The sequence below is a fragment of the Alligator mississippiensis genome, chromosome 1 (genome assembly GCF_030867095.1).
Source record: "Alligator mississippiensis isolate rAllMis1 chromosome 1, rAllMis1, whole genome shotgun sequence".
Lineage (NCBI taxonomy): Eukaryota > Metazoa > Chordata > Crocodylia > Alligatoridae > Alligator > Alligator mississippiensis.
The window spans coordinates 276,677,476-276,702,955 of record NC_081824.1 but is presented as its reverse complement, the minus strand read 5'-3'; the positions used below and the strand labels follow the sequence as shown (position 1 = coordinate 276,702,955).

Below are 25,480 nucleotides of genomic sequence, written 5' to 3'. Positions count from 1 at the left end.
TAGAGGTAAAAGATATTGTTGAGCTGTTTTATCCCATCAGCATGTTTTGTTCTTTATATTTTTGTGTTTCCAATTTATCTTAGGGTATTTGAGAATTTGGTGGGGGTTGAGAGGGGATACATTGTTACATTTTCTCCTTAGCTCCCTTCTAAGCACCAAAGTGCTTATTTTGGTAAAGCACCAAGTTTATATACAGATGTATGCATACATACATAAATATGACTAGAAATATCAATAACTATAGAGTGCATTACTTCTGGTGAGGTAAGAAAATCAAATTTCCTTGCCCACAACTCAGATTTTACTTCGGAACATGGAAGTTTTGCACAATGAGTGTACTTGTGTTTTTTGGGTTTTTTTTAATATTCTTTTAACATGTTTCAGAACATTATATAAAATACTAAATGCATATGTTGGCTTAAGGCATAATGAGCATGTGGCCTGGTATTTTACATTGCTGCATAAACGATACTTGAATTATAAAAATGTGCTAATATCACACTGTAAGTGTTCTGAGTTGAGGCCAAAAAAATTCTATAAGAGAATTTAATTGACATCATAAAGGGTGAAAAATAATCAGGTCAGCTAACTCTGTACCTGGGCCCTGCTTTTCCTAGTTGGCCAGTGCAAAAGATTGCCAGGAAACCATTTCAAATGACTACCCAAGGATTCACCTGGAATTGAGATGTGCAAGTTAATGCAAAGACAATAAAGCAGCTCCCATGCTATGCCTTCTTCCTCCCTTTGGAGAACAGGCCAGTTAAGGAAAAGTGAAACTCCTAGGCCAGTAGCTGTGGCTAACTTCTAGGATCTCTGAGAGTTCCTTGTGTTACCCTACTTACTGACTTAATTTAGATTTGCCTTGAGAATATGGTAAGCTGCACCTCAAAATCACTTTAGTACCTGGCAGCTTCAGGATTAGATATATAAAGGCAATTTAAAGTGATCTTTTCATACACAAACATTTGCTATGTATGTTACTTGTATTAAACACATTTGAGCATATAACACTACCAACATTACTGAAAAATGGAATATGTTTATTATAGTGTGAGTTGTTAGTAACCTCTTTATTTAGATTATGTAATACTATGATGGTTTTTTAGATCCTGTTTTATCTGTATTATTATAGTTTAGTTGTAAAGGTGGAAAATTGAAAGCATAGGCCCTTTTGGTAGCATCTCTAAGAAAACTGCTCATTCGTTTTGGGGCAAAACCATCAGCTGGAGCAAATTGGTATAATTCTTGAAATCAGTTCACTGATTTGTATCAAACAAAGATCATGTCTTTTGTCTTGTGGACTCCTCTCAGAGGGAACCTGCCTCTTATAAGCAAGAATTATACAACTGTGTGAGCATATACATGGGCATTGATGTGTATAATTAAAATTCTTCTACAACCATTGAACATACAGTCGAGGCAGAGCAAGCAATAGCCAGTTAGATGTCTAGTTGGCCAACTATAAGGATAATATCTGCAACTGTAGTACTGTTCTACTGCTTGAGTGTGTGCAAATTAGGCATTGAAATATGTGCGTCATTTTTATGCAATACTACATTTACTTTTCTTAACATCTCACCTCCTGGCTTTCAAAAAGCAGTATATATACTTAGAAAACGCTAATGAAATCAAATAAATAGAAAATGCAAAAAGCTTTATTTAATCAATCAGCCACATAGCATTTGGATTGTTAAAACTTTTTTCCGAATTTCAGTAAATTACTTTTTTATTTGATAATCACAGACTGGGTAATGGATGCTGGACAAGGCACAGATAAATTGTGGAATATGAGACAAAAGATTAAGTTACTGTGAAAAATAATTTAATTCTAGATTTTTTGCATGTTCAGGCCAATGCATGACTGCAACTTCAATACATAAACTATTTTTAAGTATTGCAGATTAATTTGTTTTGTTTTATTCATTACTTGGTTGAGCAGATGGAAATGGTTTTGACACAATTTTGTTTTCTATTTTTCTTTTCTTTTCTTGAAAAAGACAAAGCTCTTTTCCCCACTTTGTCACAGCTGGTTACCAATCAATCTCAATTCACGGTACAGTGATGATAGCACATGTTGTCTGGGGGCCAAATCTGATTGGGTTGCATTTTTTTCAGCAGTGTTTCATATCAGAAAAAAATGTGTCTATATGGCAGGGACTGTCAGCACACTATTGTACAACTGTCATTAATAAAACGAGCAACAATGAATGCATTCATATGTGCCAGAAACTGCTAAATTTTACAATCAAAATCACCCAATTTCTATTAGAATTTCTTCACCAGCAGTGTTTTTTTTTCTTTTACCTGTTCTCTCTTTTTTTCTGGTTTAATTAAAGGCAGACCTACTCTACATTACTTGTAGAACAGGAGTAATTTTATATCACGTTTAAATAGTGGCTGTTTTAAATCTATACATATGATAAATGTTTTTTTTAAATTCTCTCTCAACTCCACACTGATAACTGAGGAGTACAGTACAGATAAAGGCTAAGTACCTCAAAATGTTTAACAAAATCAATTTAAAACCTGTTAGATGAAAATGAATATATGTAACTTCTGTCTTACAGGCCACCGTACAATGTAGCTAGTTTTGCCATCATCTTCAATAACTGCTAATAATATTTAGATACAATATTAGAAAGTGTTTCTTGTTACTACACATATTATAGAAGCACGGTTGCGATTCCATAGATAAGTTTGAGTGTGTTTTTATCCTTTAATGAAAGGATTCAACCTTTCCTTTCTGTGCATGGTGAATACGATGCATCAACCCTGAACTTTCTTATTAAGAATAATTTTTCTAAATATTTACAAGTTTACCTGTTGATAAGTTTGGCCTAAATTAATTAAAAAATATATCTTTTAAGAAACAGAAAGAAAAATAGGTCTTTTTCAGACCTTGACTGACATTAAAACTGGAGTAGCTCAGGCCCTTTGAGCATTTTGTCTAAATAAAATTTACTGAAATTTTGTGTCTATGCTATGTATGAAGAAATTAGGTTGTAATTAAGCTAAGTTAAAAATGACTGCTGAATGCAACTACTATGAGTCTGAACTGTGAGATAGGGTCACTTGCTCAGGGCTTTCTGAACTGGAGCTATGGTACAATCAGTCATCATTGCATGGCTGAAATGAGGAAATCTGCATATATGTCAGAAGTTTTCATTGGTATGTTATTTGGCTAACAGTTGTCACTGTTCTTATATGTTGCTACATGTTGTGAATTTAGGACCAGATTCAACAGTATGATCTTGTTCCTTTGCACTGCTCTGGTGTTGCACAAACAATTGTTAAGGTTGATACAATATATCTTCAGTTCAGTAGGAAGCATTCTTTTGGGGGCTATAGGTCAGCATTCAGAGATGGATATTTAAATATTTTTAAAAATAATTGAAAGTGCTTCATAGTTTAAAGGTCCAGTTCTCAGGTGTTAGAACTGAATGGCCATAGAGTCTTCAGAAACTCCACCTCTGAGTCTGGCCTTTGAGTTTTTCTCTGAGCCTGATTTTAGAGATTCAGTAGCACTACTCTACATGAAGATGATGTGCTGGTCTTTGTTATGATGGATGTAAGCATCTTGTAATGGGAGAGGTTACTGGGAGAAAGATGGAACTGTGAGAAAGATGTTTCAGTTGGCTAAGTTGTTCACCACCTACAATAACTTGTGGCTTTTTAGAGGCATGAGGAGGAGAGAAGAAAGACATGGAATACCTTCTTCTTTATTCCTTCATATTCCACCTATTTTCTTTGGCTGCTGTGGATCAGACGAAAAAACAGGTTTTCTTCCTGTGTTCTCATTGCTTGCTTCATCTGTCAATGCTCATCATTGAACCATGGTGACTTGTGTGGACAGTGTAGGTGAAACAGATGACTGAATGGTGCTGCATCAGTGCTTTAGGACACCAGATGGTTTTAGTGTCCTGCCAGTCCATCTATCCACTGGTCTGATTGCTAGATGGCATGACCTTCTTCAGGGTGGTCCAGAAACCCATTAAGGACTTGGCAGGTGGGCAGACAACAAAGCTGGGATCTCTATTTGAAGTAATTGGTGATTGGACCACAAAAGGGACATATTTGCTCTACCTTCTCTATTAATATCCAGGTGGAACATTGCAGTTGTGTTCTAACTGTACCTCTTGGCATGCCACACAGTTGACTGTTTCACCCAGCAGCCTTTGCACTATATGCATGATTGACAGGTGCAAGCATAAAGATTGCTGAGCCTTCCAAGGCAGCTGGCTGGCTTGACAAGACCAGCGCATCAGTGAGTTGAAGAGGAGCGAGTCAGCTGCAGTCCACAGCAGAATACAGAGTTGTCTCTGAGACTGCTTGCATCAGACTTTAAAGAGTCAGTCAGTCAGTCCTGCTGCCTGTCTGGGTTTAGCTCAGCAGTGGTAGGAGAACCACTTGTGTGTTAACTTTTATTAAAATAAATACATGAATAAATTTTGTCACTACAGCAGAATAAATGCCTGGGTGCTTCTCTGCACTATTTCTTTCCTTCTTCCCCTGATCTAATATCTGCATGATGAACAGTCGTAATTTAGGTATATCTTTCTGGAGCTGATTGCAGATTCTCAAGTCAAACTCCCTTAGGGCTGGACCTGTGTCAAGAAGATAAGCACAGTGTTTTGCCAGCAGCATTATAGTTAGAAAGACAATAACTTCATCATTGTGGGTGGCATTGTCATATTTTTGTGATTTTATGGAAGTCAGGGCATCCATTACTCCTAACAGCCATAGCAGAAACACTCGCATCACAGCCCTGTCAGATTTTAACGAATCTGCGAATTCTGCTAAATACTTGTCATCAGCAATCTCAGATAGGACATGAGATGGAGAAGAAGTGGTACATCTGCTTGCCTTGCCCTTCTATGAAAACAATGATTCTGTTTGCCATTGTCTAGTGCAGCTCAGCGTGCAAAATTACATAATTCAGTGCAGCAGTCCAGAAGAAATGGGCCACAACTGCATATGGCTTTCAAATGCATATTTACAGTAGTTCCGTGCTGCTCACAGAAGTGAAGGTCAGCTTTCTAGCATCGTAAGTCTTTTAACCATAATGTAATTATGCTAGCAGAGATTTTGGCTCTACATTTTTGGGAAGCGTTGGAATGCCCTTCTCCTTCTAATCCCCCTTCCAATCCCAGCTAGTATTTAGACATTAGCTAAATTTTTTATACTAAATAAATATACATGTAAATATAAATATAGCTCCCAAATAACTAGGAGTTACCAGGTATTTATGATCCTGTCCTGCACCCCTCCAGTAGAATGGTTGGGACTAGTTCCTCATCGTGCTAAAATTATGTGGCTTCTTTACCGAATGGATTAACTGAATAGGCTGTGGACTTACCTCAGATAACAAAAACAAGTCTTCAGAATGTAAAAAGTAAGATTATTTATCATGTGCTAATTGATACTTTGAGCTTTACTTAAAACAGACCTATTCATAGCATTTCAGCACATAGCACTCATGGGTTAAAACTCTTACCAGTTCTATTAGCACACGATTGTGTAAGGTTCCAATAACTTTGCCATATGCATAGTTTGAATGCATCAATTGCAAATACAAAATAAAGGAGTAAATAGCAGTAGATAATAATGTGTGTGTTCACAGAAATTAACACCTGACGTTCTCTTTACAAGTATTAATAAATTCAGTTTCACATCCATAAGTGATTGAATTATACTCTGACTCAGCAGAACATTTATACATTCACTTAAATGTGATGGAAATTATGTAGATGCTGATCTACTTTGCTTAAAGGGAGCCATATGTTGTTTTACATGTGAAGAAACTGAGGCACATTCTGATTAAATCACTTATTCTGAGCTGGAAATAGAATACGTGGGCTGGGAGGCCCAGTCATTTACTTCAGATGATGTTCCTTCCTCCTATGCTATTCATGAAACTGCAGCTAGTGTAGAATATGTGTTAATTTGAGTGCAGCAAGGTTCTTATTCCGAAGTTAACATTTATTGAAATTATTTAAATATTGGAGGAGTAAAACATACTTTATGAAAATCAATATGGTCCCAGTTAAATCCTACTAATTCATTCCAAGGCAAAAACGTCTCTTCAGTTTCTTTGGATCAGGCCCTGAAGTATTTGATCGAGCCAGGCCATTGCAGGATTCCATCGATTTAAATCTAAATGTCTTTTCAGGATTTAAGTTCAAAATGCCATACAAAAGAATGTTTCTTGCACACTGAACCAGTTGTGTAGCTATACATTCTGCATTTTGGACAGATTCCTAGTTTTAGAATGAGTGTAAGATAGAAAAAAACCACAATGAAATTATGCTTTCAAAAAAAGAAAATGTTCTTTCTCCACTCTATTACTTTATTATACTTTACTTTTGTGAAATTGGTATCTTCCTCTTTAATACATCTCTTTAAAATTTAAGCTAGAATATGGCTTACAAAATCCTGTGTTTACCTGGTATGTTGTTCGTGAGGGCTGTAGCAATCTCTCCCCAGATAGACAATTGTATTAGAAAACTATTGTTTTGGGGGAAATATGGTCCTAAAAGAAATTTCCCAAATCAGCACAAGTGAAAATATGCTGCTCATGTAGTTAAAACCATGATAAATTTGAGTTGTCATATATTGATAACTGATGCCTGATAGCTTAATTTTATCATATTGCTCAAGATCAAGGGCAAAGTGAGTGATATTATTAATAAAGCCCTAATACTGAGTGAACATAGCAATACTAATTTTATGTAAAGTTTTTAACTAATGCATAGTGCAATAAAAATGTCATGAAGATTAATGCTAGGTGGAATCATCTAGCACCAGATAATAATTTATCTTCCAAAGTTGTATCCAAGAGAAAATCAGATTGGCACACTCCGGGTAGGAAATTGTGTTCATCTCTGTTGTCAACTACATAATGATTTTTCTATTTCCCTTTTTTTTTGGTAACGTAGGTATGATATCAAAGATGATTATACCTTGCGCATTAAAAAAGCCATGAGTACAGATGAAGGAACCTATGCATGTGTTGCTGAGAATCGAGTTGGGAAGGTGGAAGCCTCTGCTACTCTCACAGTTCGAGGTGAGTGCTATATTTGAGTAACAGCCTATATGCATATATTTTAATCTCACTTTCTGACACAATGGGCCAAATTCTCCCTGGTCTACGTAGACATAGACCTATTGCAGTCAGTTAGTAAGGGGTCATGTAGTTAGCAAGGGTTCTGCAAATCCTGGTCCTGCAGAAGTCAATGGCAAACCTACTGTTGACTTTAATAGTGACAGAATTTCTCCACAGGTGTGAATCTGTTTCAATATTTGTAACTCAGGATATGGACAGGGCAAATAATAATACTGAAAGGGGAAGGAGAGGGCATAGTGCATTTCAAGCTGTTCTATTGTAACTGTTCTATGTGTCTGCCTTATCTCAGAGTAAATGGAAGCTAAGTCATAGAAATATAGCAACTATTAGATTTTACTGTTAACTTGCTACAGATTAGTTTCACGTACTTTGCAATATGAGCAGACAAATGAAACATATACAGCAGATCAGCTGAAGTGCACTCATGACTGGTAAGTTATCCCTCCCCTTTTAAATGCTGTAATTTGTTTTTCTGTTCATGATCTAAAAGGATAAATTAATATGCATGCAAGTATATATCACATAACTTTCATATCTGATTTAGTAGGTCTTCCCCCAGTTGAGACGGTCTGTTCACATTTCTTCCTGTAATAAAAATGAGGAACAAATTAGAGTGTGTGTGTGTGTGTGTGTGTGTGTGTGTGTGTGTGTGTGTGTCTTTTCCACATATAGCATTATGGAATGGAGGTAGTTCTAGTATGGAGGTAGTTCTACCATTAATCCAAAATGAAAAGATTGGCAACATCCAAAGGAATAAAAAATGTAATTAGGTATTGTAAGTTAAGGCATGGCATTTTTCCCTTAAAATGTGTTTCGTCTTTGGAATCTACCAAATATTTATTTAGTGGAGTTTGACAGCATGAGGAGGGTTGAAGACCAACATCCTAATGAGTTTTCAAAATGTCCATTGTGATAGTAGATGTAGACATGCTAAAAGCTTATTGGGAGAGAAAACGTTTTAGAAACATAAACCCAGATGAGTAAATAAAATGTAAGAGTTAAAAGCCTTTGTTGTTTTTTTTCATTCAAAAAGATAAGTAGTGCTTGATACAATGGATATCACACAGACACTATTTCACAGTTTAGTGGTGCATGCTGACAGTTTTCAGTAGAGCTGTGAAAGGTTAATAAAAACATTTTTAGCTTTATCTGTGCTTCTTTTTCCTACACATTAAATCAAATGTTCAAAGTCTCTATGGATTGCTTTATTAGAACAGGGGTCAACTGACCCAAGAGGCCAGCTTCCATTTCCATCCATTTAATGCATGGACACAGTTCAGTTTAATTTGCTGAATTCAAAGAAAAAAAAAAAGTCACCCACTGGCTTTGCAAGGGAGAGATGTCCATATGTAACAAAGAAAAGAAGATATTGAGATAATCCATTGGCAAAAATGTGACTATGTTGTTCTCTTTAAGCAGTGTTAATACAGCTTTCCCGTTGTAAGGCAAGAAATGCCTTGACTTGTTCTTTGTTTGTGAGAAGGATTGTTTTTCAATTTTGTAATTTAAAAGAAAAACGTCATTAGAATTCTCTCTCCAACATGTTCCTGTTCTGTCCCTTTGTCACAGGCAGAATCACACTGCCCAGTCTGGCTGCTGGTGTGGTAGCCTTAACATTCTCCCAGAACTGTGTCCACTGCATGCATTTTCCAGAGGGGGCTCTCCTGAAATCCCAGCCTAGCTGAGTTATATGAGCAGTGACTAGAACAAAGCAAAAATCCTTTGAAATCACTGGAGCTTGAACTTGACCAAATTAAGGTGAAAAAAGGAAATATATAATTTAATCGATTTTCCCACACTATAGAAGATTTCTCATTATCTTTTTTCTCCTGGCTTTATAATTTACAGACCAAAGCTATGCTGTTTATTCAATACAAAAGAAGTCACTATATTACAAGCATAATAAACATTCAGAATGTGACAGAAAATGAGAAAATCCAAGAAATCTGAAGGCGACAGCTCAGTACTCTGGGCTTTATAGAGACACAGGACCCCTGGGTAAACTCCCATTCACTTCAGAGTGATCAAGAATTGGTCCTATTTTTAATTAATGGAAGTCTTCATTTCAAAACTTTTATCAGCTGGTTATTAGTATACCAGAATATTAGGGTTTGGGTTTTTTCACATACAAAGGCAAAAACTATTAACTGTGTTTTAGAATTCACACTGGGGTGATGCTAGGCCAGGTCTGTGTAATCTATATGGCCACTGAAAAGCCTGAGTTCAAGGATGTCCTGCCTACATGCAGCCTGCCCTTCACAGCATAAAGCCCAACACCATATCCTTGGCTTCAACCTGACCTCACTAGCCATAGGAGAGGGCAGAATTCAAATTCCTTGACCACGCCCTCATTCCCCTATCTATGAAGTTGCAGTTCTGTTCTACCTCTTCGTTTTCTAGTCTATGGATGACAGAATATATTCTATGTCAAAAAGATAAGAAGCACACAAGCGGGAAATGGTTAAAGGAAGTCGTTATGACAGTGGTTGGGTAAGATTGCAGGTGTGGGAAATGAATGAGCCCTGAACGTAGTGTATTGCCTGGGGAATCTGTAAACCATAGGTTCTGGTTTATGAACCCAAACGAGAATGAATCCAGTGAACTTCTAATAAAGTCACATAGCAAGTGGACAACTCATCTATTGCTAAAATAAAGGAAGTTTCATCTCCCCAGATTCAACCTCAAGTGAATTTTCTGTCCGAATCTTAAGCTTCTCCAGATCAGGATGTCTATATTTTAATAACAGAGGAGCTGACAGCCCTTTTCCCCAGATCAAGAGTAATGAAGGGCTGTAGGTATAATCAAGAAATCACTTGTTGCAGCAACTGCTTTCAATCTTGATATCAGTCTGAAGCAGAATTAACCTGTCGATCATTCAGCAGCAATTTTTTAGGAACTATAAGTTATCTAAGCAGTAATTTGGGAGGTTCTGAGTTGAAATCCCCGTGGTCATTCCAACGTATCTGTTATATTTTCATCAGCCCTGTCAGTGAGGAAAAAGTGATGTGATATAAGCTTCCATGCCTATTGCTGGATAAGAGAAACAGTGTCTTGGGCTTCTCCTTACTACAGTACTGACTGACCATGCTAAAAATTCAATTGATATTTAGATCAGACAGTGATGGCTTCTATTTATTGGCATGACATTTGCCAGACTGTGGTTTGAATGGTTGTATTTATCAGGGGCTAGAAGGCTGTACTAATGCAAAGCCATTTTATTTCAGTTAAGCATTAACAGAGATATTAGATGACAACATACGAACATATAAAACATGTTACTCAGATGATTGGTTCACACTAGCTTGTTCGGATATTATGTCCGAAAATATGCAATTAAAAGGATTCTTGAACAATAACCTGGACACCTTACTGATACTGACATTTGTGAGTTGAGAGATCATGGGAGTGTCCACAGTTAGATGTAACATTGCACGTCATGCATTCTGACAGATTTTCTTTTCTTTTTTTTAATTTCCTTTTTATGTTCTCACCACACCATTGTAATGTCTACAGCTCGCCCTGTTGGTAAGTAACCATCCTTCTATCCATTTTAGCATGGCTTCACGCAGTGCTTCATCTTTCATTTGCAGCAGCATTTGACCGATTTAAATACAGTTATTATTAATCAGTGTATAATAGTTCTAACTTTCTAATGTGAGGCAAGTAATTTTGACAGAACTGCTATTTCTGAAGTTTTTATTGCTTCTATTATGCTATACGCAATGGCATTTGCCAAATCACTAACCAGCCACCACACCAATCAATTGGAACTGTGGGGGTGAGGTGAAAATGAGCCAAAATCACTAATCCAATCATTCTTAACGGTCCGTGGATGTATGTTTAAGGGCCTGGAACAAAGGCTATTGAAGTCAACAGCAGGTCTTCTATTGACTTCAGTGGTCTTGGTATCAGACCATAAATGATCTGGCTTATTCTGTTTTTGCTTACATAAGAAGAAAGGCTAAAGCTTTGCATGTCCTGGTTTTTTTTTTTTTATTTTATTTAATTATTAGTTCCTCTAGAGTTTTTTAAATAAAATAATCACAGTCCTTAAAATGAAGAGGAGTTAATAGAGTTGGGAATGTGGGGGAGTTTACTAAGGTGCATTTTTATCTGCAAGTTATAACACTCTTGGAGAGTGCAGGTTTTGCTTTTGGAGTACACTAGAGGGCACCAAATAGTATGCACTATATTTTCACTAAAATGTCCAGCGAAAGTCTACCTCTGATTTTTTACTTGGGAATTTGTATCCTCTAAAATTTTGAAACCTGGTTATAGCTTTCAAAATCATGGTTAAATTATAAAAAATGAAGCTAATAGAAAATGACACCTATCCATAGCTAAGCATTATTCTTATATTAAGAAATATTCCAAATATTTAATTTATTTTTATTTTCAATAATAGATTATTGCTCCCTGCCAAGGAGAATTTCATGAATTATTTAACCATTACACTGCTACAATCAATGTCATGGTGCGTGCTTTATATAAATTGAAATTGAAATCTGTATATATGAAATTGAAGTATATATATGGATTTCAGTTTATATATATATAAATATCTATATATAGATATAGATACATGAAATGTTTAGTTAATTTAGTCTATTGTATTAGTTTGAAAAGTTAATATTTGTTTTAATAGACAATTCTGAAGGGTTCAATCCTGTATGATTCACTTCAGATAAAAATCCTGTTAGGAGTTTTGTTCATCTAAAATTTGGGGTTTGAACTTAAGTATGTTGTATAGCATTTAGAATTTCTTAAGCAGAATTTCACCCTGGCTCATCAGTGCATCATACTCCAGCTATATACAGATTCCCATTAAGATTAATGGAATTACATCGTGTGAAACTAGTGTCAAGTTATGATGACTTAGGTCATTTGTTTGAAAGATAAATATGATTTGTAAGTTGATAAAGATGGAACATGAGCAATTAGAACACCACCAATAAATGATGTATTTCTCCCGTGAAATAAGGGAAGGATATTCAACAGGGGAAATTGCAAGTAAAATAGTAGGTTTCTGTGTGGTTGATCCCTGTCCCCCCCCCCCCCCCCCCCCCCCCCATCACACTCATCCTCTTTTTTTGGATTCTTTAGAGCAGTGATCTTTAACCAGGGTACCAGGCAATAATAGCACTGTTCTGTATGTAAATACCTACATGTAGATCACAAGATAAAAGCAGAGATTTCAAATAGTATCAAACACATTCTGACTTGTTGTGGACTTTGAGTTCTTTGCAGCAGAAAAATTACTGTAGGTTTTTTTTTCCTGTGAAAAGCTAAGAGCTGGAATTTTTTGAAGGGTGCCTTGAGCATAAAACAGTTGAGAACCACTACTCTAGAGCCTTGAGTCATGATTCCATCTCTTAAGATCATACCAAACCTTAAGTTATTCAATTGCCAAGCATGTGGCTACTTTGTAAGAATGCACTGTGGTCAGCTTGACTTTTGCTATGCCATAACTGTATTATATTGTTAGAGGTCATCATTGCTGAAAAAATGTCTCCCTTTATTTGATTGACTGAAAGAGCCATAAATTATAGTGGGCTACTTAAAATAATGATTGTATAATATGATGTTTATCAAAATATTTAATTCAATGATTAGCCTTGTGAATTGAGAGATGGGAAATATACCAACCCCTACTACACACAAGTGTATGGTGACAGCAAGTAGATTTATTGTATATAAACAGGCAGTATATTAACAGGGAATTTAATTATCAATGCACTAAAATGGCAGCAAAACATTATAATTCATGTCTAACTGAATAATAATAATTATTACCAAAAATAAACAGAAAAACCCTGTTCTTTTCATAACTTAATGTATGCCTATATTGTTCTTGCTCTTGTTCAGTGAGCATAGGGCCACTTTCTCAGGGTTCTCATATACATTGCACCAGTGTCACAGCCCCCCAGTCTCTACTGATAGAATAAAAGTAAAGGCGGGGTCAGTTACTTAATATCAAAATACTTAGCTGTGTCCTAGAAGCATGTGTCTTGTATGGTATATTTGTACATACATATATAGTCTAACAGCTGAATACAATCTGTAGTTTAAAGGTTTTTCTTCCCTCAAGGTCCCCATGAACCATATAAACTCTTTGCACATTATATTTCAACCTGTTCTTCTGGATGAAAATGTCTTTTGAAAAAACAGAGTCTGAAAACAAGGATTTTTTTTTTAAATGTATTACACTTTGAACCTCGCTACTTTAATATTCCAAGATCATATAGTAGTTCTTGTTGCAAAATGGGCTTTTACAGTTTTCAGTTTAGGGTGTTTTGCTTTATTTTGGTTTTGTTTTATTTGCACAATGGTGTTATGAATCTATTTATTTATTTATTGATTGACTTTGACATTTTTGTTTGAATTTCATTTGGAGTGGAAAATTCCAGGATGAATTATTTCTGTCAGTCACCATCTATGGTATATGCTACATATATAAAATGAAGCATGGTTCTGCCTAAGGTAGATGGCAGCTGGTGATTTCAGCAGTTCTGCACCAGATTAGTCATCGTGTTTTGATTTGCTGCTAGAATAAATGTGTTGCCCATCTCTAAAATAGATGTTCTCTTTATAAGCTTTTGAAATGATTTCCTATGGAAGTTATAACAGATGGGTTTAGGAAGTTGGATATTTATCCCTATTTAGACCATTTACTTCTGTGATTTCACTCATCAGATGGGTTTTCCAGACAAGCAAGTTAATATTTTCACACATTCTGGTTTTTACTCTCTCTCTTATGCGAATCGTACATTGGAATAAACCTGCATTAGCACTAGGACAAGCCACAAAGCTTCCTCAGTCTTATCTAAAAGTAATCATTATCCCATTCCTCTAAAAACAGAGATCAAGTTTATCCTGTGTTCCACAGTCCTGGCTTTTTTGCCAGGGTCAAAACAGGTCAGTGAGTGGTGGGGGAGGGAAGGGAAGGGAACAAGCAGAAGGAAGGTCAGTGGAGACGGTCATTTATACATTGTACCCTGAATGGTAATTAATTCAAATTAGGCCCAATTGTCCTGGGAAAAGTGGTATCTCAGCATTTCACAGGTACTTAAAGTGAGACAATGGTCTAACACTTTTGTAGGGTCCCAGAATAAAAAGCTTTGTCTAATCCAATGAAATCCAATGCCTGATTTTAGCATATAGTAGCTTCTAAACTGTTCTGTTTGTGAATGGAAATGTAAAGAAATAGATTAAAAGAGAAGGAGGTCAATTATTAAGTTGATATTCCTGGTTAGTTGCCTTCTTCCTGATCATCCATTGAGCCAATTTAGCTCACAAACAGCACTCAGTTTTCAAATTAATTGCCTACATCCACTTCTGTGCATTTCAGTTGCATTACAGTAACTCAAGCCAACTTGATTTATGATATGACTCAACTTTTCAGAAAAATATGCAGCGCATTAAGAAGTTGGATTTCATTTGCAGTTTCAATAGGAAGTGTGCAACTGGACTTAAGAAGGAAATGGAAGGTATGGAGAAACCAAAACATTTAAGAAAACTTTATATTCTTTCCAACCTGGGGAAGGCTGATACAGAGAGATAAGTCACCTACTTTCCATTTTCTATGTTTAGTACTAATTAGATGCAGTCTATTCAGATTTAAGTGAAATGTAACTTCTTGTTGCATTGTACTCTCTTCTGGTAAGTTGTCACATCATAAATCAACCTGGCATGACTTAATGACCTATCAAGAATGTTTCAGTCCAATACATATGAAACATAAAGAGCCATGTTTAGAACAGAACTGTATTATTCTTTGTTGTTTGAAATAACTTTCATTAGATATTAAATGGAAAAGGTGATTATTTCTCTCCTTTCTGGCCAGTAAGGTTGCTGTAATATCCAGCCTCTATATTTCATAAAAGTTGCCAGACTTGGGTTTTTTTTTCTTTCTTTTAGTGCCAGACGTAGAAATATCACCCTTCACGTGGGACATCAGGATTATTATGACAGCACCAGAAATGGTGATTGGTGTATGACAGAAGTGGTGTTATTCCACTGGGTAGTGTTGTGCCATCTTTCAGTGGCAGAAATTCTGATAACTACATCAAAGCACGGCATTTCGCCAAACTGCCTTCTGCTGTTTTCTACAGGGATTTTGGGGGTAAGCAAAAGCACCAGCAGACAGCAAGCATTTATCATTTGGACCTTCTCTGAATGTAGAGTGGGTGAACCAGGATACATCTTGGTTATTTATCAACTGGCAAACACTTTAGTCAGATTAGTGAGGAAATCAGAAAACAGAATAAATCCAACCATGGGGCAAAATATCACTATCCTCACATGTAAACAACATAAAGGAGAGAGCCAGCTTGTCTTGGTGGTGATTTTCCATTAAGTTTTGTTAGAAAATCCTTAAATCCATGAGAAGTTTGTACTCAGACAAAGCTCCCAATTCCTTTGACCCTATAATAGTACAATGTTTTTTACATATACAGGTTGGATATTGCAGCAACCTTACTGTCTAGTCATGGTATTATAATCAAATATCTAATGTAAAAATCGTACTGTTATTTTAGAGCCAACAAAACTGTAATGAACCATGGACTGTAAACGTCTCCATCCTCCATTTTGAAAAGAACAGGATTAATTGGTATTTGCCAAATATGTCCCAAATAGCATGATGTTTTCATCAGTTTCAGATGTCTTTGAGTACATGAATTGATGGATGATTTCATTTGAGTTCCTGGACCCCAGATATGTGGCCAGATATTTTAGATAAATATCTAAACTTTTGGATGCTTAGCTGAATTTCATTTGAATTTGTGGAAACTCCATTCTTTCCACTGAAATGAAGTGTCTTCCTATTGGTTTCCATGGGCTTTGGATCAGTTCATAAGTCTCTGAAGATTAGGTCCACCAAAGAGATTTCTAGCCCTTTAAATTCTTTAAAGACATTTGTTTCTTGAAGATACTTTCATAGTTTCATAGTGCTTAGGGTTGAAAGAGACCTAAACAGATCATCCTTCAGGCTGTAACCAGAAAATGGAGATGGGCAGGACACCTGAAAATTACACTACTCCTCTTCCCCCTTTTTGTACTTTTAAATAGGCTTCTGATGAGTATAAATTTGATCAGCTTATTTCATTCATTTTAGTTCAGCCATTTTCATGTCACTCTATTGTTACAGTTTGAACAGAACCACAACATTATTCAGCTGCTTGTCAGTTTTTGACTGTAAACATGGCATACGGTAGTTGTGTCCCCTATGTGGTGATCTCCTGGCAGGCTTCACAGTTCTGAAAGACAATACAAAAATATTCACTAATTCATTAATGTCAATTAGTACTAATGTCACTAACTACACAAACTTATAATCACTTACTGTGCCATACAAGAGTATTTTACAAATGTGATGGGCAGGGTCTTTGCTCAGAAAAATGTACTACAAGAGCTCAAAAATTTAAATTTAAAATGGGTTTAGTCAGGACGGGATGTGGAATTCAGAGTTGGAGGTTGATGATTCACCCTAATCATCACAATGGTCCTTCTTTCCACTGGATTAAATCTGATTTCAGCTTTCTTGAGGTCATACTGCAGGCAACCCTTGCCATTTGCGGCAGATAGGTTCTCTTATCCCCCACAAATGGCAAAATCCATGAATAAGACACTGCATACATGAACACGGGGGGGCGGGGAGGGGCACGGCTAAGAAATTCTTTTTTGTTTTTGTTTTGTTTTGACTTATTTCTATAGCACCAATATCCACAAGTTCACATGCACAAAAATCCTTTTGTCATAATCCACCTTGCTTGCTGAATTACTATAAGCTACAAGCATTCCTCTAAAGCTAAATCCAGTCTTTGGGTTTCTCCTGGGACAACAGCTTTTATCTTGGGATCCTGTAGTACCAGCTGCTTCCACACCAGAAGGTTTTACCACTGTATTGATATGAGTATTGTTTTCCTAGTGCAGAGCTTGCCAAATGCATGTCTTCAGCCCCAGGACTCCCCACTTCCTGAATTTTAAGTGTCTGCTTCAAACAGTCAAAGTGTGAGAGAGTCCAAGAAAACAGTCCTTAATAATGGGAAGTGTTAAGGAACCTAAAACAAAAACTCATTGCCAGCTCTCTCTATACATATCCAAACTGCTTAAGGGTCTTGGGAAATGTTGTTGCATGCTAAAAACAAGTGTGTTGTGAGTCTACTGAGTCTGTCAGATATAAGGACCATTTAAAGGAGAGGATGAGACGAGACTAATTCAGTGAGAGGAGTCAGAGCAAATGACAACAGAAAGATTGCTCAGGATTAAGCTGTAGTTGAAAACAAGACTTATAAAATGTATATTTTAAAAGGGACAGGAGAGAGAGGATTACAATAGCTTTATTCTTCATTGAGTTTTTCAAGTCAAAATAAATAGTAAGATGTCTTTGATTGTGGTCTTCTCTACAGTCTTACAAAGAAAGTAGAATGTGTTTGCAAAGTTTGGGAGCTTTTGCTCTTTAACTGCATATGATATCATGACAGCTGAACTAGGAATATTATTAATTAAATACATGAGCTAAACTCAGCGAATTGAAGATAAAAACAATTATATCAGTACTTCTCCAATAATCAGGATGCAGTCTTTACAAAGTATTTTTTTCATTCTTACTGTGGGAATCCTAACTTTAACTTTGGTGTGGTCCCAAATCTAGTAGGAGACTCAATGTATTATCTGTCCTTCCTACAACCAGCCCACTCCTAACCTTTGCTTTCAGAAGCAGCGACCTGAAGCAGAAATTCTGGGAGACAAATATCACATTAAATGTATCATTAAGACGAGGAAAAAAAAAATATGCTAAGAGAGAAATCCATGAAATGACTTTAAAGTCCAGATGTGCATATGTAGTCTCATGACTCATCTTGGTTCCCCTTGCTAACCTGACACATGATCCCATGCAAGAAGAACAACAAGGAAATTGAATACTTGAGCAGCTTTCATTCAGTGAAGTGATTTGTACAAGTTGTTTTGTTACCATATCTTAGGATTCTTCTCCAGCATGGACACATTTTATTGAATCCAATGTAAGAATGGGAAGCACCCTATATTTTACAACCAAGTGTTAAGATAGATTGACTGCCACTTCAAGCCTCTCTAGCTGCATGCTGAATAGAATAATAGTTGATCTGCAGCATTATCCAAAGGCCTCATTTATAATACAATCATGGTTGGTAGTACCATTTCACAAGAGAAAATAATGTGGCATAGGGAGTGTATCCGATATGTGATTTTGCATTCTGTCTCCCTCTATTCAGCATGACAGGGACCAAGTCCACTGCAACTAGTTACCTCAGATCTCTGGACTTCCATATTGCCAACTCATGGCAGTATTGTTTTGTCTTCTCCCTTGTAAAAGCACAATTGCCAGACCTAGCAGCATAAATAGGGACCCAGACCTAAACAAAAAAACTCTGGAAAACATAATTATGTGTTCTCATCTGTCATCTGCCACAGAGAGGGTAGAGAGTTTATTGTTGTGGAGCCATGATCTCTAGGTGGCCTTCCTGTTTAGCTCTAGGCATACATAGCACATTTCAACAGATTATCGTGCAAGTGCCAATACTTCATTATACCTATGATTTATTATAGCTAGTTTTCTATCTAATAGAAATTATTGAAATTTAGCAGGGAGAGATTATTTTGACCACTGTTACTATCAGGGAAGGAATTAGTCCATTAGTACCATGTTGACAGATAGGGAAGACAGATGGCCTCAGCTGAAGAAGTCTTCTACCCCTTGCCCTCTCAGTCACTTTTCTTTTCTCCAGAATGACCCTGGGCCACTCCATGTCTCTCTTTGACCCAATCACAAGAATATAAGCAAAATATATTCTTTCTACATCAATTAAAAGGCATCTTGTTCTTCATCATCATCCGGTCCCTGGTGACAGAAAAACCTGTTAGTAATGCTGCTACAAGTGCAATTAATGTGACTGAATAAACTCCAGCACTGTTTGAGCCAGAGTAAACTAATCTGGATGTCACCACATACACATGTGTTTAGGTGCAATAATTTACTCCGCTATCAGATAGTACTTGTGTCTGACAGGACTATTCAATGGCACAGTAAATTAGTCTACATTAGCCTAATTGCTGCACATTTGTAAATGGTGATGTTCTCCTGCATAACAAATCAGTCTACTACATAGTAAAGCATCACCACACTTACCTAGCAGAATGGTAAGTCTGTGGCCAACCTACTTAATAATGGCAGTTTCACTGGTATACAAAGGCCAAGCATGTGACCTACATTGTATGGGTTATGAGAACAGCAGAGCTCTAAGATGAAAATATTTTAAAAATTAAACTCTCAAGTTATTTGTTGATGGCAGACCATATATTAATGAAATGTGAATTCAAAAGGCTTTCAAAATGTATTGGTTTTAGATATTTCAGCCCAAAAGCACACATGTTCCATCGTGAATTAAAAGATCTCAACTAATTCACCATTTCCTTTGAGGTAAATGTTTTAATAAATCATTAAAGTTTTTCAAATGAACCCCAATTTTTAGAACTTTACACCTTCAGAAAGTAATTCTTACACTGTATCCCCTTGAAAGTTTATAATCAAATAGCTGAATTTAGATACTATCAAATCAGTAATTTAAATTATATCTACAAATAGTAAGCCGTGCAATGATGGTTTTATATTAGCCCTTTTACATTTATTGGTGTCGCATTTTGTGTTATAAATGAATTTTTATTACGGGCCTGATCAAAGTGCAGTGGAGTCAGTGGGAGACTTCATGTTGACTTCAGTGGACTTTAAATGAGGATCTATATGACACAGTATAGTACATTTTTAAAATCAAAATGTATGTAATTAAAAGATTAGTAAACATCATCATCTAAAAATTTTACAGCATATATAAAATGGTTTTGGTCTCATAGTAGCTTTTAGCAGACAACTAGAAATTAAAAGAAAAACATCCATACCATTTCCTCTTGACTGTATTTCAGTTTCAGTTTCCAATAGCAGTTTTATAGTATATTTTATTATAGTATCTATTTTTCATTAATATCACAGTACATAGTATGTATACGCACTGTAGGGCAGCTAGTTTGGGGAATCGGTTCATTAGGAGCTTATAATACAGTTCCCTTAGGATCACTGATTTCAGCAGGAATTGCAAATTCATGGTGCTTCTTAGGACCAGTCTGGAAAAAAAAGGTAATTTTGCTATTATTTTGTATTGAGTTGCTGCAGTTTTTACTATAAAGCCATACGTTTTACTTTGGTAATATTCTCCCTCCACTCTGATTCATCTTCTCCCACATTTCTTATCAGCTGACTAGAGTTCAGCTGGGAGGAATGAACTGATTCAGTCAAGCTTTTCTACAGCTGAGACTTTATAAGCCCCTTGTGACTCAGCATACTCTTAGTATTCAGTAGCACCAGTGGGCAGAGAAATAAATGGCTTGTAATATATCCCAATAGATTCATTCTGCTACTTAATAGAATAGGAGAAGTGCTGAGGAATTCCTTTGCTGTACTCTGCAATATTCAATTCTCCCCCTTTTTAGGATTCTTTAACACATAAGTACAGGATAACTTTATATGCGTTAATTAATATGGCATAAAATATCTATTCACTCAGGCATGAAATGACATGCTGAAAGACAGAGTGCAACAGAATGCCACTGAAACCATCTTGAGCAACATGCTAATGCTCACAACTGCGGCTTCGCTATCTCCATTTTAATTCTCACTGTAGAATACCATCCTGTGCTGTAAAAACAACTCTGAACATGATGTGATTAACCTTAGGGTCCCCCATCCCCTCATCTCAAAGCCCACCTCGTACATGGCCTGTGCTTTCTATTCATGTTCAACCATCTGATTTCCATATCATCCAACTCACCCTCACAAGCAGCTATTAGCATAACAGAGCTTTAGCATGACATTGATTGAAGCCAGCGCTTGCTGAATGCAGTATCAAAGCATAATTTGCCAGAAATCAAATCTAATTTACTGTGTACTGTATTTAAATTTCTCAAAACAAGAAAAGTGTCCCAGGTCTCTAATGTTAATTGTTCTTTTTATTATTCTCATCTAGCTCCCTGGAAAACAAGTAATATTTTAGACCCATTGTCTTTGACTTGCAAATGTCAATTAAAGAAGAGTTTTTCCACTAAGTTTACTCCAACCCAGTTAACATTACATCTGAAGCAATGAAGGATAATTGTTTGATTGGTACAGCACTTGGTTTATCACAACACAACGGTCTCTTTCAACAGGTTTCCTAATGTTCTTAGTGTTTTGGTAGTTAGACCCGTATTTTAAGAGAAGCTCCAGCTGGAACCAAGATATTTTGAATCAAGAGCTGCTAGACCAAGTTAGCACTCAACTCAGGCACTGATATTCTGACTTTGAGTAAATCACCATCCCTCAATTTACTACTTTGAGCAAATAATTTCACCATCCCTCATTTAACTAATCTATAATTAACAAATTAACCAACATTTGCAAGCTATTTTTATAACTGTGGACAATAATGAACCACCTTTCCACAGAAATCAGACAGTCCAGGATGTCTGATTTCTGTGGAAATCAGGTGCATTTTAATATTCACTGGCCACCGAAATCCGGGACTATCCCAACGAAATTGGGGCATGTGGTCACGCTATCCAAAACCCAGAAACTCAGCAGTAGAGTTGGCTTAGAGCAGCTCTGAACATTTGCTGAAAAGCATGCATGAGATAACAAGTCTGAGAACAGCTCTGACTGTGCTTGGAGCCAAAACCAGCCATGCCACCTAATTTCCTAATGTGCCTAACTTGTACATACTGGCCATGTCCACACAAGTGAACACATGCCTGTTGCAGTATCTTAAAGTAGTTTGAGATGCTGCAGGAGGCACACCACAAATGATTAAATATTCCCCGTGCAGCAAATATGGAGCACAGACTCTTAGTTTGATACGGGGAAATCAAACTTGGGAGCTGAGCCAGGCCCGCAAGCTGAGAGGTCTCCATTCCCCTCCTACCCCCATTCCCCCCAGCTTTGGCAGTGCCTCTTGAAAGCAGCAGCAGAAACCGCCTATTGATTTGCCCAACCTGATCTGGCGGAGGGTATGGAACGAAGCCCTGTCTCCTTGCGAGCCTGGCCTGGCTCCCACCAATATCCCAGCCAGCATAGCTGGGGGAGAGGGGCGGGGGGCGGGGGGGGGCGGGGCTGGGAGGCAAGAGGGCTCTGTTCCACCCCACCTTAACCCCTCCAGCTCTAGCCAGGGAAAACCCAGCCAGTAGCTTTGTGCTGATCCCTTCCCCTCCCTCCCCTGCTGACAGCCCCAGATTTGGGGGGATGTGGAGATGGGGAGAAGGCAGTTCAGAGGCTGCTAGAGCACTTCTGCCTGCTTGTCAGAGCTGGTGCAAATAGGCTTGATCCTATCCCACAACCCAACAGACAAATGTCTGTTGGATCATGGGGGGTTGGGGATAGGGAGGGAAGGGGGCATGTATAAAGCTCCATGAGTTAGAGTGCAGTCCCTAAACATCTGTATGCACCCTAAGTGTGACAATGAAGACTGCATTCCCCTCCTCTACCCCTGGGGCTGGGAGAGAAGGACAGCCCATAACAGCCATTTCAGCTCCTTATACACCCGTTTCAGTATCTGCATGCTGCAGTTCTGGTAACCAAATCAGCTTCCCCAGTTGAAACGCACCTAAATTTTGGAGGGATGGTTTTTGGGAAAGGGCACAAATGTTGTACAAGTAAATAAGGTAACATAGCAAAAGTGAGTGTTGGGCATGGGATTGTCTACCAATACAAAAATTTTGGCATCAGCAGTAGGGTTGGGGTTTTGTTGTATCTATGATGGTTCAGGAACTGTAAGATGCAAGGCTTTTTTGGTGATATCTTTTATTGGACCAACTGTATTGTTGAGAGAAATGCTAGGTAGCCTTTTGAACAAAATGGCCTTTCATATCAAGCCATTTCCAAATATTGTTTTGTCATGCAGAAATGCTAGACATTTGTTTAAAAATAAATAGAAGCAAATATTCTGATCTAACCATATGGCTCCAAGAGCTGGCTTTTATTATTAATTTATTGTAAATAGTAGTGGTCATCTTAAGAAGGGTGCTTGTGCTCAAAAGTTTGCCTAACATGTCTCCTAGCTAAACAGTTGGTCCAGAGAAAGATAGTGTCAAATAAATCTTGATTTTCTGTTGGACAGCAACATTTGTCCCTTTTGCCTTTTTCCCAACCTGTTTCCCTGTTCTCATATCTTACATTGCTTCTGAGGATGTTCTTTCCCACAGCAACCTCTTCTTGCCACCCCTACTTCTTCCTCAAGGACTCTGAGGGATGCATTGGACTACTTCTCTTGTCACTTCTGGGCCTTTCCTCCAACCCTATTCTCATTCACTTTTAACAGTGTAGTCAGATGGACTGAAAAATATGACAGGGATGAGCCACTTTCATACCTTAAGGCACACCACTGCAAAGGCCCAATGCTGAGCTGTGTACAGCATGGATGGTATGTGAGTGTCAGTCCAAACAAGCCTCAAGGAAATGGTTAGAACATAACCAATGCCCATGATACTGGCTTCTGACTTTATTTTCATCTCAGTTTAAATGAATGTATGATTATAGTGCTTTTCTTCTTACAGCTAAAAGAGATCATGACTTAGTGTTGCTGCTTTCTTTTCTTTTCTTGTTTTACTAAATTTGTATCTACTAATAAATGAAGGTTTATATCCTATGGCATAAAAATACATTTACATAATGCTCTTTTTGCCCTTTGATATTATTCATCTACTCTCTGAGAAATCTCTCTTAATTTTACATGGTGTTTATTCTTATATTTTAGCTCCCCCACAGTTTGTGGTGAGGCCACGAGATCAGATTGTAGCCCAGGGTCGAACAGTGACTTTTCCTTGTGAAACTAAGGGAAATCCCCAGCCTGCTGTTTTTTGGCAAAAGGAAGGCAGCCAGGTAAGTCTAAAAATTTCACCTGAAACTTAATCACATTTTTATTTGATATTGTTCAGTTTTTAAATGTTCTGTTTTACTTTACTATCTTTCCCAAGTTCTGTGCATCTTACTCAGACAACACATTTATCCCCAAGATACTCTAATGTAACAACAAAGGCAGTAGTGGTGGTGTTGAATATTTATGTTGAGAAGTGTAGGCCAACTGGGTTGTGGCTCCACTGAACTAAGTGCTCTGCAGTCATACAAAAAAAATGGCAGTATCTGCCTGAAAGTCTGTTCTTTCTGCAATACAGGATAACAGGTGGATGAGATAAATATGGAACATGTCATGAGAGATAGGGTAGCAAAAATAATAGGATGTGCATGTTTCTTAGCAAATCAGAAGTGGTAATTCCATCCACTGACTGATTTGCCCTGGTACATATGCACCTTTTGAACACACAGCTTGTTTGCTCTGGCAAAAGTGGCACAATTTCTGCAGTTACTTTTTGAAATCTTTTCCTCTGGGTGTGTTATTTTTAAGACGGAGTTTCTGATTCCACCGTGATTATTGCTGTGGGTGTGTATTGGCTTCATTAGTTTTACACCCAAACGTGATGCCATTATGCCTAAGCCTTTGTTTAAATTTCTATCGTTAATGTTCTGCCAATACTAGATGATTTTAGAAGTCAGGTGCTGTCACCATCTGGATGGATTTCCTTTTGGTGTGTAAATGTTTGAATGTGATAAACCATGGGCTAGAGCCTCTGCTGTACTTGAGCTTTGCTCAGAACAGGAGAAGAGGTATTATTTGTAAGGCAGTTAATTAGTCTATTACTGCCAATTCTCTTGCAGCATAGAATTGTAACACTAGATTTCTATGATGCTTATTTTTGGTCATTTTCCAGCTCTTTTGTGACACCTGATCCAAACAAATAGGTGAGGCCTCAATTAAGAATCTGGGCACATATATTAATGTAATTTTTCTCCTGGAGTCAGCTGGGGTATATTTTCATATGTTATTCTTCTGCCAGGTGGTTAATAGCAGCAGGGGCCAGGTTCAATATGTCTAGGCCAATAACAGTAAAACTGGCTTGAGATCCTTGTCAGAATTCTGGGAAAAACAATAAAAAACCATCCTCCTCTGCTTGCCCTCAACAGGCACAACTTTCCTTCCTCTCTAAGTCCATATGCAGAACAAGGAGATCTCTTTTAAGAGAAACAGGGATATTGAACCTGAGGAAGCTTAATGATGCTATAACATTCAAATGAAGATGAAGACACTCTCTAAAGCTTTAACAGTCCATACAAATTATTTCCCTCTGTAAATGTCCAAAAGACAAGAGTTTTCTGGCCACATCACTGCAACCAGCACAAATCTCACTCAGTAAAGGTCAGGGAATAGTAACAGCCCAAGTACCTTAGGGAAGCACACTCTG

The 25,480-nt window shown here is 37.3% G+C and overlaps 1 protein-coding gene across 13 annotated transcripts in view; it reads left to right on the top strand.

Annotated features, from left to right (window-relative positions):
- Window positions 1–25,480, top strand: part of ROBO2 (roundabout guidance receptor 2) — a 666,866-nt gene that overhangs the window by 502,353 nt on the left and 139,033 nt on the right. For all 13 annotated transcript variants that reach the window (XM_059720636.1, XM_059720642.1, XM_059720638.1 and 10 more), the window contains exons 6-8: window positions 6,936–7,063; window positions 10,637–10,648; window positions 23,938–24,062. In XM_059720636.1, coding sequence (XP_059576619.1) covers window positions 6,936–7,063; window positions 10,637–10,648; window positions 23,938–24,062 — 265 coding nt within the window. The remainder of the gene's footprint in view (window positions 1–6,935; window positions 7,064–10,636; window positions 10,649–23,937; window positions 24,063–25,480) is intronic.